General features: G+C 40.4%; 1 protein-coding gene across 1 annotated transcript in view; it reads right to left on the reverse strand.

The window, feature by feature from the left end:
- COL4A2 (collagen type IV alpha 2 chain) overlaps nucleotides 1-13,912 on the reverse strand; it is a 189,040-nt gene that overhangs the window by 137,978 nt on the left and 37,150 nt on the right. Inside the window, exon 4 of the mRNA XM_066579857.1 lies at nucleotides 7,998-8,078. Within this exon, the coding sequence (XP_066435954.1) occupies nucleotides 7,998-8,078 (81 nt within the window). The remainder of the gene's footprint in view (nucleotides 1-7,997; nucleotides 8,079-13,912) is intronic.

Raw genomic sequence — 13,912 nt, forward strand, 5'->3', positions numbered from 1 at the left:
TCCACACCCATTTATTAACAAGGGTAATATTGTTACAGGAGAAAAGCAAAGAAAACATCCGAATATACTAGTTGAAACAATGAAATACAAATCTATCAATCTTTATACATTTCATAAATGTAATAATAAATTTTGGTGCAGCAGCATTATTAATTAATCATGGCATTTTACAGAGCTTCTGCATGGAAGCTTGTAAATTTCATCACTGCAGCAGAATGTAGAGGGCAGCAGGAGACCAGGTACTGTCTCAAGGGATCAGGTGTATCATTTTTTAAATGTTTTTTCTGCCACCGATTAAAAAAATGTAGGACCTGCATAACCCCTTTAATATCCATTAGATAAAACTCAATGGTTGGAAGGTGAGCCCAGAAATTACAGGCTGGTAAATCTTGCTTCTATTGTGGGTAAAATGTTTGAAGGGTTTCTAAGAGATGCTATCCTAGAGTACCTCCAGGAAAATAGCTGTATAACTACATATCAACACGGGTTTATGAGAGATCGCTCCTGTCAAACCAATCTGATCAGCTTCTATGAGGAGGTAAGTTCTAGACTGGACCGGGGAGAGTCACTGGATCTTGTGTATCTGGACTTTTTCAAAGTGTTTGATACTGTGCCACAAAAAAGGTTGGTGTATAAAATGAGAATGCTTGATTTGGGTGAGATTGTGTGTAAGTGGGTAAGTAACTGGCTGAGTGATAGAAAGCAAAGGATGGTTATAAATTGTACAAACTCTGATTGGGTCACCATTACTACCATAGTGGAGTAGAAGGATTGTACAGTAAAATATCAATATTTGCAGATGATACAAAATTATTCAAGTAACACAGGAGAGGACAGAATGCAGTTGCAAGAGATTCAGGATAAGTTGGAGGATTGGACAGAAAAGTAGCAAATGAGGTTTAACACTGAGAAATGTAAAGTTTCGCACCTGGGCAGGGAAAATACACCTTACCATTACACACTAAATGGGAAACCCCTGGGCCAAACTGACATGCAAAAGGACTTGGGTATTTTAGTTAACTATAAACTTAGCTGGAGCATCCAGTGTCAGGCCGCTGCTGCCCAGGTAAATAGGATCATTGGTGCATCAAAAGAGGTCTAGGGGCGCATGACGAGAACATTGTTCTTCCTTTTTACATGTCACACAGTACAGTTTTGGGCACCGATGCTCAAGGAGGGCATATCAAAGTTTGAGCGGGTTCAAAGACTGGCAACTAAATTAAAAAATGGAATGGGACTACAATACCCAAAGAGGTTATCAAAATTTGGACTATTTACTTTAGAAAAAAGATAGCTGTTGGGCAACCTCATAACTATGTATAAATACATCAGGGGACAATACAGAGATCTTTGCCAACATCTATTTGTACCCAGGACTGTGACTGTAACAAGGGGGCATCCTCTACATCTAGAGGAAAACAGGTTTCTACACCAACATAAAAGGGGATTCTTTACTGTAAGTGCAGTGAGACTATGGAACTCTCTGCCTGAGGATGTTGTGATGGTGAACTCACTAAAAGAGTTTAAGAGGGGCCTTTCTTGGGTATTACAATATTACATGTTATAGTCACTAATTACTTCCAAAGGGTTGTTAATCCAGGGATTATTGCGATTGACACCCTTGGAATCAGGAAGAATTTTCTTTACCTAAATGAGGAAAATTGGTTTCTATGTATTTGTTTTTGTCTTCCTCTGGATCAACATTGGGGAGTGGGGTGGGGGTATTAGGCTGAACTAGATGGACATATGTTAGTAATTGCGACCCTCTATCTTTTAGTTTTAATTTTACTTTTCATTCCTTCTTGAATCCAGGACACTTAATTCAACGATCTACCTAAATATTAAATTGTACAAAACTGGTAAAATCTAAAGGAAAGAAATGTTAAAACTTAATATTAAAAAACAGTTATAGTTCAGTTGTTGCTTATGGTTCACGTCAAAATGTTAATTCAAGATATGAACAGGACAGGGAAAACACAGGGCCAAGTTCATGTCATCCATAAGTCTACCACTTAGTACACTCATGCTAATTTAACTTGCTTGTTTTTATTGTTTATTCATAGTATTTTAAATCATCTGTGTATTACATATGTACAGCCCTGGAAGTTAAAGGGATTGTGATCAGAAAGTGTCCTATTACAAAAACCCAATTTTTTGGTTAACCCTTTCCAATCCACTGTCTGATGTCTGAAGACATTCTGATTGAAGGCTATACAGCTCCGATGTCAGAAGACGTCCAGCAGGGTACTCTTACTGTATATTACTGGCCGCTCTATTATCGGAAGCCTCTCCAGCATGTCCCTTACTGCAGTATTAGCTCTAGCCAGCAGGTGGCGCCATTGTATAATGGCAGAAAGAGAAAGCCCCCTAGGAAACCCTGAATCCAAAATTGGATTGCAAAGGGTTAAACATATTTTTAAAGATTTTTTTTTAAATGTTTGGTCACTCTCTTTTTTTTTTTTAATCCATCCTTTTTTTAAACTGACAACAGAGTCCTAAGGTCATTTTACACGCACAGATAATCTTTCAAACAGCTTAAAGATTGAAAGATTTAGCAATGTATTTGCAAAATGTGTTAGGGGCCAATAACATTTTATCATCTTCGTTACATGTAAAAGGACCTCTAGGAGTTGTTTGCAGAGCCCAGAATGTAAACATGCCGCAAGGAGAACATTCTGCAGTCTTTTGAAAGAAGAGTGAAATGCATTCAAATGGAATGTATTTGCTCAGTCTTTCAGCGCCTGAACGATGGATTTCATGTGAAGTAAAATCCATCGTTCAAACGTAAAGTGCACGATGCCTGTGTTTACATGTAACGATTATCGCTCATTTTCGGGCGTTTGGACGAATTTTGAGCTATACTTGTTGCGTGTAACAGGGCCTTAATATTAGTCTCTTACTTCCTTTCTGCACAGAAAATTTTGCAGCAGTCATCTCCCTAACATCACAGGCAGGATTACACTGACAGATAAACACCTAAATGTATTTTGGTGAGATAGTTGATTTAACCCCTTGAGTGGCACGCCCGGAAATTTTCCGGGACAAGCTCCACTGCTCATAGCGACATAGCCCGGAAGATTTCCGGGCTATGTATCACTATGGGAGCTGCAGAGCACAATGCCACAAGCTGTGACATTGTGCTCTGCCTGCACAGACCCACAGAGAACAAAGCAAGGGCTTTGAAAAACCAGCAGAAGATATTGCCGATATGCCGACAATCTCCTGCTTTGTTTACAGGTTGCCATAGAGACCATCAGCTTGTCAGAAGCAAGCCGATGGTCTCTGTGGCAGGGAGAGCTAGTGCTTGGCTGTCAGAGGACAGCTAGGTCCCAGCTCTTACAGCAGAGATCAGAGAAAACCTCCGATCTCTGCTGTGTTAACCCTTTACATGCTACAGTCTATGTGACTGCAGCATGTAAAGAGCTGTCACTGCAGCATGTAAAGGGCTGTCACCATCGGACCCCCGGAATGTGATCAGGGGTCCTGATGGGTCCCTGTGGAAGTCCCCTAAAGGGACAAAAAAAAAATTAAAAAAAAAAAAAAAAAAGGGAAAAAATTATTTAAAAAATTATAAAAACACTTGTCTCCCTTTACTTTGTAAAAAAATCAAAAATACAATCACACATGTGGTATCCATGCGTCGTAATGACCCAGAGAAGGAAGTTAATACATTATTTAACCCCTTAATGACATGGCCCCTTTTTTTCTTTTTTCCCCATTTCTTTTTTTCCTCCCCCGTTTAAAAAATCACAACTTGTCCCGCAAAAAACAAGCCCTTATATGGCCGTGTCAATGGAAAAATGAAAAAGTTATGGGTCTTGAGATGCAACTGCAAAATTAGTTGAAATTCAATGATTAGACCATTTTAAAAAACCTGCCCTGGTGGGCACGACAGGGTGGTAGGAAACCCGCCACTCAAGGGGTTAAAGGTGCTTTAATTACCATTTTAGGTAACTGCACAGTGTGTAGAGCGGTGCTACTTCTGGCACACAGTGGTTTAAGCAGCTGATTGTGGGGGTCCCAGTCATCAGACCCCTACCAATCTGCTATTTAGTGACCTATTTTGAAGATACATTATCAATAGTTTACTCCTAGAAAATACCTTTATAATACTAAACTTCAACATTTGTGTCCACTTGCACCTTTGCTTGCAATATCAGATAATTGCCAGCCTAGCTAAGTTCAAAAAGTGGGCTGTCCACTTGAATACAGAACAGGCAATAATTTAAGCAATAGAAAAACAGCACACTAAGATTTACCAGACTACATCATTAAACAGCAAATATATTGTAAGCTTTTTCCTGAAATGACCTTTTCTTAGGGAATGCTATGCAGTTGAATAAACACTAAAATGCACTATATTTACGTCAAAGCATGACAATTCATGTGAACTTATTAACTTGCACTTAACTAAGTGGGCTAGAATGTAAGAATTCAACATCAATTGTATTTCACTTTTGATGCTTCATTAATGTCATAATATGTCACGGAAGAATTTGCAATTCCTAAATATTTGTTTATTCTGGGAAGCAAACTACTGAACACTTCTGCCAATAGGACAAAGTTCCAGCTTGTGAGGAGACAAGGACTTCCTTGCATGTGTCTCACTTGTAAGACTGTCACAGAACATTTCCCACAGCTTATAAATTATGAAACACAGTGGGAGCAGGGAGAGGAGGTAAGTATATGCTTATTTGTTATTTTACTGCAGGGGGGACTGGATTTACCAAAATTAGACAACTCGGAAAACCTATTTAACATGAATTAGACAGGTCATAAAAGTATGATAGGTTAAGCTCTAATCTGTCAGTAACAGAGAGGTTTCCAGAATGTGGGTCCTGAAAGCCTTACAGGGATGCACTGTCACGGCACACCAGCTCCAGCTTGGCAACGGGAACGGGGTGACGTCACAGCGTCAGCCCTGACCCACTTGATTCTTTTGCTGGTGCATGCTCACTGTCATTTTGGCGCTGAGGGCTGACAGGAGCACTTCTCTGACTGTGTATGTGCAGAATGGTTGGCTGGGAGGTGGGACAGCCCAGCCAGGCAATCACCATTAGTTTATAGACATTTATTCAATCTCCACCTCACAAAGGAAGCCGGTTACTCTCTGGTCTCACTCTTATCTGAAGGAGCTTCATGATGTTTCCCATAGTTATTTTCTCCAGTTCCTTCAGTTACGATATACATTTGCTGCTCAGGCCCGGTCAGTATCTTCGCTTATGGTTCAACACTCTTTTGTGAATTTTCTTGGGCATGCTAGAGCTTCAAAGGGTGCAAAATCCTATTTATATAGACAGATGGTCTCTGAGCAATTCCCAATAAAGATAAAGTAAAATGGGAAAGATTGAGGCCATATGGTCTGGTACTGTATAAAATTGAGTGCATTTTGTAATGGGGTATTAGAGATAAATAAAAAAATATATCTCATCAATAATGGTTTTAATCCCAGAATTTGTATATTGGGTATTGTTAATACTGTTTGGGGAATTTAAAAGGCATTGTATCAGGCATGGAAGCTGATTATTGCCTGCTGGATGAAGCCTGCCCCCCCCCCCCCAACAGTTGAAGATTTTGTCGCAAAGATAAGAGAGGTTATAGCCTTGGAAAATTGGATATATCAAAAAAGAGACAGCTTGACTAAGTTTGAGGAAATTTGAGGAAGTAGAGGTGAAGTAGAGAGGTAATAAAGTGTAGACGGTTAAGTAGAAGGTTAGGTTTTTTTTATATGTCTAATTTTTTGTGGGTGGGCGATTGGTGAGATTATGATTTGTTTTAAATATAGTTATGATTAATTGCTTTGTTTGGGTGGGGTAATGATACATTTTATGTATATTATGCTCAGACATGTATAAATCTGTAGAAATTAAGCGGTATTTGTATCTAAAAATGTAATTTAAATAAAATGTTCTGATTTTTTTAAAATGAAACTGCTGTTGACTGTTTGTTGTTCAGTCTTATATTAATAAATCGCAATGATGAAGTTAACTCTATAATGCAAATAAAACTTGAACATTTGAATAATTAACTATTTTATGTTCCAGTTTCAGAAAGTCATGTGGGTTGTGTTAATTTCCTCTAGCAGAATTCCATGAATTAGTTTTGGAGATAGTGATGTTACAAAGCTTGTGCTGTGCTGATAGCGATGAATAATGTGCCAAGAAAGCAAGAGTCCCGCATGCCACAAATGTTACACTGTCACCACTCACTCAGAGTCAGATGGTTTAAAATAAATTCAAGATATGAAAGAATAGGTTGTTTTAAATGGTCAAAGAGAAATATACAGAACAATGGGGCAATTTATTAATTCTGTCTATTAGGCAGTGTAAACTTAGACCGGGCAGTCTAAAAAATTGCCAAATCTATCACAGTGGCTCATAGTATATGATACATTTTGTGCCTCTTTAGACACTTTTTCTAACTTTACACCACCTGTTGGTTGGTCAAGCTCCCTTCCTGCTAAGACATGCATATTTTCCATTAAGGAACTCCCCATAACCATATTGAGAAAGATGCAAAAAGTGCCTAGAGGACATAAGAAATGTCGTGCAAAGCATGTACTGTATGCTACTTTTATGATGCCTTTGAGTCAGAGTTCAAGTGAATTTAGCTTAGCAAATCTCCCTAATATGATCTGTACGTATAAATGTCAGATGTCAATATACAGCCTCATAGAAATCAGTCTACCCAAGGCATATAACATAAAGTGGTTTCTCAGCTGTAAGATATTATAGTACAACACAGACATTTATTTTTACTGTCTTCTCTCCTTGTTGAGAAACAAATTTATGAAAAAGTCATGGTAAATAGCTCAGGAAAAAGGCCAGTTAGTTTATAATAATGAAAAATGGTAACATCATTCAAGTATACAAGGTTCACTTGTTTAAAATGGTAGGAAATACGATTTTAAGGTCAACAAAGGCTGCACAGTAATGCACTGGTCAGTGAAAGTCAAACTCTAAGGCCAAACTAGAGAATCAGTGAAAAATGTCAAATGCATGCCTTTGTGACACTGTCATTGTTGCTTCACAATCAGCGTTTACTGCTTTTTAAGAATTCACATTGTTGCTGCTATTGCAGTTATACATCCATACATATACAGAATACATTACATTATATTCCTATGTTTGCTCTCTCAGATTGATTCTACCATTTGGAAACTGTTCCAACAAACCAAATATCACTGAAGCATTTGCTGGTAGACAGACATTACCTGCATTACTGCAATAAAGTACAATTCTATCATTATTCAGCAAAGAAAACTTTTTAAAAAGTTTTCAACAAGTTTGAAAAACTGTTAATTTACTAGGATAGATTCTCATCAGCAACAAATGATGGGTTTGACATGATTAGCATGAAAATTTGCACCATCGCATAGGTTATCGATATGCAGGGGCATTCGGGGCATAAAGGGCTTTTTCAGGTAAATACTGTTGATGACCTATCCTCAGGATAGATAATCAATACTTGATCAGCTGGGGTTACAACAATTCATTATTGTGACATATTTGTGTCATTATGTGGGGATGTTACTCCAATTGCATATATTGGGTCAGGCATTTATTGCACATAGTGCTTTTTAGGTCATCTTAACATGTTTCTGGTACAGTAATAAAGTTGTGTATTTTTTTGGTATCTACATGTACTTTATGGCTTTTCTACACACTGCCTTTTCTCTTTCTTTTGCTTGGTATGCTTCATTATAGCGTGGGTCACATTCTATTTAATGGCACCTGACACTTTTTCTATAAAGATGAGAAAAAGTGAATAATTCCAGCCAGTTACTATGTAACCTGTAAGTCACTAAATATCTGAATATAATGGTTATAGCTGTACTGTAATCACATATATAGTCTGCAGAGCATCTGTGTGGAACTGATATTTACCACTATATGGTCAGTGCATGGTGGTAATATTAATCTTTGTATAGTAGTCTTTATTCAGTAGCAGTACGGTAATATTATACACAGTTATTGTGTAGTAATCATGGTACTTACTCGGGTGCCTTTTTCTGGGTAACACTGACATCCTCCACTGCAATCACGTCCTCCACAGGGTCCTGTGTATGACTTCCCACCCTAAGAACAACATACAATATAAAGATCAATACTATTATTTATTATCATTATTAATTTAAGGAAATTACTCAATGAACGCCGCAAATGGAAAATGAGAATGGAATTGGGTGAGGCCTAGAGATGAGCGAGCATACTCGCTAAGGCAAATTACTCGATCGAGTATTGCCTTTTGCGAGTACCTGCCTGCTCGTCTCAAAAGATTCTGGTGCCGGAGGGGGGCGGGAAGGAACGGGGGGAGATCTCTCTCACTCTCTCCCCCACTCCCTTCTGCTCACTCTCGCAACTCACCGCTCACCCACGCCGGCACCCGATTCTTTTGAGACAAGCGGGCAGGTACTCGCAAAAGGCAATACTCGCTCAAGTAATTTGCCTTAGCGAGTACGCTCGCTCATCTCTAGTGAGGACATAGCTTAAAGGGTTTGTCCACTTTGGACAATCTCTACTTGATAGTATGGTCCCTTGACAATACGCAGATTACAAAATGTGCCCACTGCTGGGACAACAACATTCATCTATAATCTGTGGGAAAAACTAGAAGTAAGGGCCCTTTTACACTGAACAATTATCATTCAGATTGTCGCTGGTTTACGCGGAATTGAACCATTATTATCAAGTGTAAACTCTGCCAGCAACTTAACAGTGATCAATAATTTGTTCGCTTATCGTGCGACATTCAGTTTAACCCATTTAGGATCAGGCACAGTAAATTAAGGCGCGTGGCCCTGGGCTTAAAGCCCAGCTGTATGTAAAATTACAGCGGGGATTTAAACCTCCTGCTCTGCAATCAATCAGAGACAGGATGGGTTGTCAGCTGCTATTGACAGCTGATAACCCAGAGAAGGCAGAATGGATTTTTAATAGAGATGAGCGAATATACTCGTTTTGAGTAATTACTCGATCGAGCACCGCGATTTTCGAGTACTTCCGTACTCGGGTGAAAAGATTCGGGGGGCGCAGGGAGGCGTGGCAGAGCGGGGGGTAGCAGCGGGGAACAGGGGGGAGCCCTCTCTTTCTCCCTCTCCCCCTCACTCCCCGCTGCAACCCCCCACTCACCCACGGCGCCCCCCGAATCTTTTCGCCCGAGTACGGAAGTACTCGAAAATCGCGGCGCTCGGGCGAAAAAGGGGCGTGGCCGAGTAGGTTCGCTCATCTCTAATTTTTAACCCTTTCTGTCTTTTGCTTCCCCGAGTACAGAGTGCCCAATGAATGCTGAGTACTGAAAAGTGAAAGCGAAAGTGTAACTTCCACTACAGGAGCCCGGGGGGTCATGTGACTGCCAGGATTCCCTGCTACAGCAGAACTACAGGGTTCTACTAGACCCTGACCAGCTCAGCCAGTGACTAATTTCACTACAGAGGATGTTTTTCCCTGTAACTGGGGCTTCTACGGATGCCCCAGCTACAGTGGAAAAATGTAAAAGAAAAAAAACATGTGAATGTCCCTCAGGAGGTCTTATATATAGCAAAAAACAAAATTACATACATAAGTAAAACAAAATTACAGAATAAAACAACAGTATACGCATAAGAGAGAAAATAACCCAAAGCCGACGTTGTAAACCACGCTCTGCTTTCAAAAAAATCCTAACTTTTTTCTACTTTTCTGTTGACATAGTTGAGGGCCTGTATATGTACAACCTGTATTATAATTTTTTTGAACTAATGTAAAAACTTTAATTGATGGTTGGTTATATATTGAGCAATATATTTTGTCTGGAAAGAATATTTCATGCTGATGGGTGAAGTAAAGCAAAGTAATTAGTTAATAGTTCCAGTGTTCTTTTTTCTGATTAAGGTTCTACTTAAGGTATTCAGAAAAATCCTAAGATACAGGATGGGTAAACCACTACACAGCAGTGTATACATAAAAGGAACAAAGCGTGTCTATTGATTCTTGTTTTATGTTTGAATGGTCCATTGTCTTTTTGCTGACTTGAAATACAATGTATGAATTCAAAGTACAAAATATTATGTCTTTAAGGCACATAAACTGTAATTTCCACTGTCTTGGTATGAGGAGAGTACATTTGGTGTTATCAGGCATTTAGGAGGTGTCTGGAATTGTCTATAAATACTGTGTCTTGTAGACCTCATTAAAATAGTATACTTCATTTCATAGAAAAGAAAAATCATTATGACCAGATTTAGGGCTCTTTTACACTAAACGATTATCGTTCAGATTCTTGCTGGATTACGGGAATCTGAACGTTAATTGTTCCATGTCCATCCCTGCATGATCCGAATGACGAACAATAATAAGTCTGTCTTTTGGATCGTGTAAGCATAAAACTCAAATGACGATTACCCTGTGTAAGTATGCTGTTGTTTACTAGAGATGAGCGAGCATACTCATCCGAGCTTGATGCTCGTTCGAGTATTAGGGTGCTCGAGATGCTCGTTACTCGAGACGAGCACCACGCGGTACTCGTCTCGATTAAACGAGCACTGACCATTGAATTCAATGGAGCCGGCAATACAGCTTGCTCCATTGAAAGCAATGGGCTGCCGGCGATCGCAGGATGAATTGTCGGGAGGGGCTTAAATATATAAGCCCTTCCCTGCAATTCATCCAGAAATGTGTAAAAATAAAAAAAATATTTATACTCACCTGGTCCCAGCAGACGGAGTTCAGCGCGGCCGGCGGCAGTCCTCCTGAACTGCTCTGAACAGCTGTGAGTAGTATTCAGCAGCTGTCATTCAGCTGAGAGCTGCCCCTGAGCCAATCAGAGGCAGCACTCACTCACCCATTCATGAATTCATGAATGGGTGTGAGTGAGAGCTGCCTCTGATTGGTCAGGCTGTGACCAATCAGAGGCAGCTCATTCAGCAGGCGGGGATTTTAAATCCCCGGCTGCTGAATACTACTCACAGCTGTTCAGAGCAGTTCAGGAGGACTGCCGCCGGCCGCGCTGAACTCCGTCTGCCGGGACCAGGTGAGTATATATTTTTATTTTTTATTTTTACACATTTCTGGATGAATTGCAGGGAAGGGCTTATATATTTAAGCCCTTCCCGACAATTCATCCCGCGATCGCCGGCAGCCCATTGCTTTCAATGGAGCCGGCTGTATTGCCGGCTCCATTGAATTCAATGGGCTAACATCGTTCTGCCGGGACAAGGTGCGTATATATTTTTTTTACTTTTACACATTTCTGGATGAATTGCAGGGAAGGGCTTATATATTTAAGCCCTTCCCGACAATTCATCCCGCGATCGCCGGCAGCCCATTGCTTTCAATGGAGCCGGCTGTATTGCCGGCTCCATTGAATTCAATGGGCTAACATCGTTCTTCTCTGCCACAGCTGTTACAGCTGTGGCAAAGGAGAACGATCTTTATGCTGACAGTGAGGGGGGGTCTCACTCTTGCCATTATTGTGGCTTAATAGTGGGACCTGGGAACTTGAGATGCAGCCCAACATGTAGCTCCTCGCCTGCCCTATCCGTTTCTGTGTCGTTCCCATCACTTTCTTGAATTTCCCAGGTTTTCACAAATGAAAACCTTAGCGAGCATCGGCGATATACAAAAATGCTCGAGTCGCCCATTGACTTCAATGGGGTTCGTTACTCGAAACGAACTCTCGAGCATCACTGAAAGTTCGACTCGAGTAACGAGCACTCGAGCATTTTGGTGCTCGCTCATCTCTATTGTTTACCTATGAATGACAGTCAGTTTACTGTGAATGGAGGCAGGTGAGTCGTAGCAATCCCCGATCCTGCTCCACCTCCACTCACTGAGTGCTTATCTCTCGGATGGCTGTCGAGTGCCCAACAGTTGTCGCGTGTGAAAGGGCTCTTAGCTGAACCTATTTAGATACCATTAACTAATCTATTAAGGCTGTTGTCAAGTTTAAATCATTTTTGTGGTGGGCGGTTCTTGGTATTAACATGCGTGGACAGCGATTTTGGCAAGCGGAAATAAAATCGCAGCATGTTCTATTCTAATGTGGATTCCACACATGGCTTCCATTGAAGTCAATGGAAACTGTCCTACTCGCGGCCCGTCCGCAATTGACATTGCGGATAGGTCACGGGTACCTGCGTTACTACCTAGCAACGGTGCAGAGAAAACAAAGATTTTTTAAAGAAACCTGCACTGCACATGACCGACAGCAAGCCGCCATGGTCATCCACAATACAGAAGAAATTAGGTCCACAGGGTCACCGGCTGCGGTCAGAGCCTGATTTCGCTGCGGACACAATGCGCAAGAGGTGAGTATCAGCTTCTTTGTGATTTTTGCATGAGGGAAGACTCTTTAGATAAAAGTAAAACAAGCCCCTTAAAGATAGAGAACTGTACAGTAGTTGAAATCTATTAATATTCTATTTAGCTATCTTTTAATTATCTTAATTTCACAGTTGCTGGATTTCCAAAGCTTACAACCACTGATAACAGGCACTGGCGTAACTATAGGGGATGCAGAGGATGCCTTAGGAGGCCCATAAGGCCTCTCTTCTTCATATAGGGAGCCCAGTACTATGAATAAAGCATTATAGTTTGGGGCCCTGTTACAGGTTTTGCATTGGGGCCCAGGAGCTTCAATTTATACCTCCCATAACAGGCATTAGTTGCCATGGGGGTTGACACCAACTTTTTCAGAGATATTGGAAAAGTTGGTGTCAACCCCCATTGCAGTAAATGCATAAAAATTTTTATTGAAATTTTTCAACAATGGCATGGCTGTTGTAATTTAAAAAAAATACATATGGCTTATCCTGGCCATATTACAGCAGAGTAATGACCATGCTATAAAACAGAGCTGCGAGATATAAAAGTTTTGTGCAACCTCGGCTGGAGGAAAAAGGTGGGTATTTTTTTAAGAAGCTTTAGTACTACACATGAATAACTTAGTTACATTTCATTTACTCAAAAGTCGTAAGGTTATTCTTGAGTTCTCCGTAGTTAGTTTACAAAGACGGAATCTTTTGTTGCTTAAATACAATTAGCCTGTAACGTTAGATAACGCGAGTGAAGAACCTGAATTACAGTTAAACTGAGCAAAGAAAAGCTGATGTTTCATTAGGAGAGTTTTTAGCATGAGATTTGTGGTTCTGCACAGCAACCAAGAATGCTGTTATCATCGTGCAAACAAACTGTACAATAAGATATAAACACATAAATATTTAAGTTCCTCTAGGTTTATCCAAATCATGTCAGCTGACACATCTTTCACGTCCATTTTATTAAGCCCTCATCCTTTATTTATTTTGGGAAAGTTTCCCCAGCAAGCAGCTAGCAACAAACAGTATGAGAAACACCTGAATGTGAATATTATAAATATTAGTAGACCGCAGCTGTGTTTTTTGGGGGGAAATATTGTAGTTGAGAACTAAACAAACATCTGTTTACCATATATAGTAAAGTATGTTTTTGTTTTTAGCAAGATTATAAAATGTCTCTAAAGCTGCTCATGGACATTGAATAAAGACCATTTTACACGGGATGAGTCTTGGGCAAACAATGCCCGACAGTCGTCTCTGTGTATACTCTCTCCCATGCCGTTACACAAGAGCGAGTATCGCTGGATCGCTCACAGTGCGGCCAGCGGGGAGGAGGGATGGCTGGAGGAGAGTTCTCTCCCCACTCTTCCACGACCCCTCTCCATTCACTGTAAGCAGTGGCCGTTCAGTACGGAACGGATGCTGTTTACGCTGAACAATGGTCTATTGATTTTAAGCATGCTAAAACTGAACGACTGGATGACTCTTGTCCAGTCATTCAGTTTCTGCATGCTTTTACACGGGATGATTATTGTTCAAAACCCCTTTATAGAGGAAAAAAAACTATGTTTGTGAGGTACCTCCATGGTTATCACCCTTCCCTCTTTAACCCTCCCC

This window comes from Eleutherodactylus coqui, chromosome 1 (assembly GCF_035609145.1).
Source record: "Eleutherodactylus coqui strain aEleCoq1 chromosome 1, aEleCoq1.hap1, whole genome shotgun sequence".
NCBI classification, from domain to species: domain Eukaryota; kingdom Metazoa; phylum Chordata; class Amphibia; order Anura; family Eleutherodactylidae; genus Eleutherodactylus; species Eleutherodactylus coqui.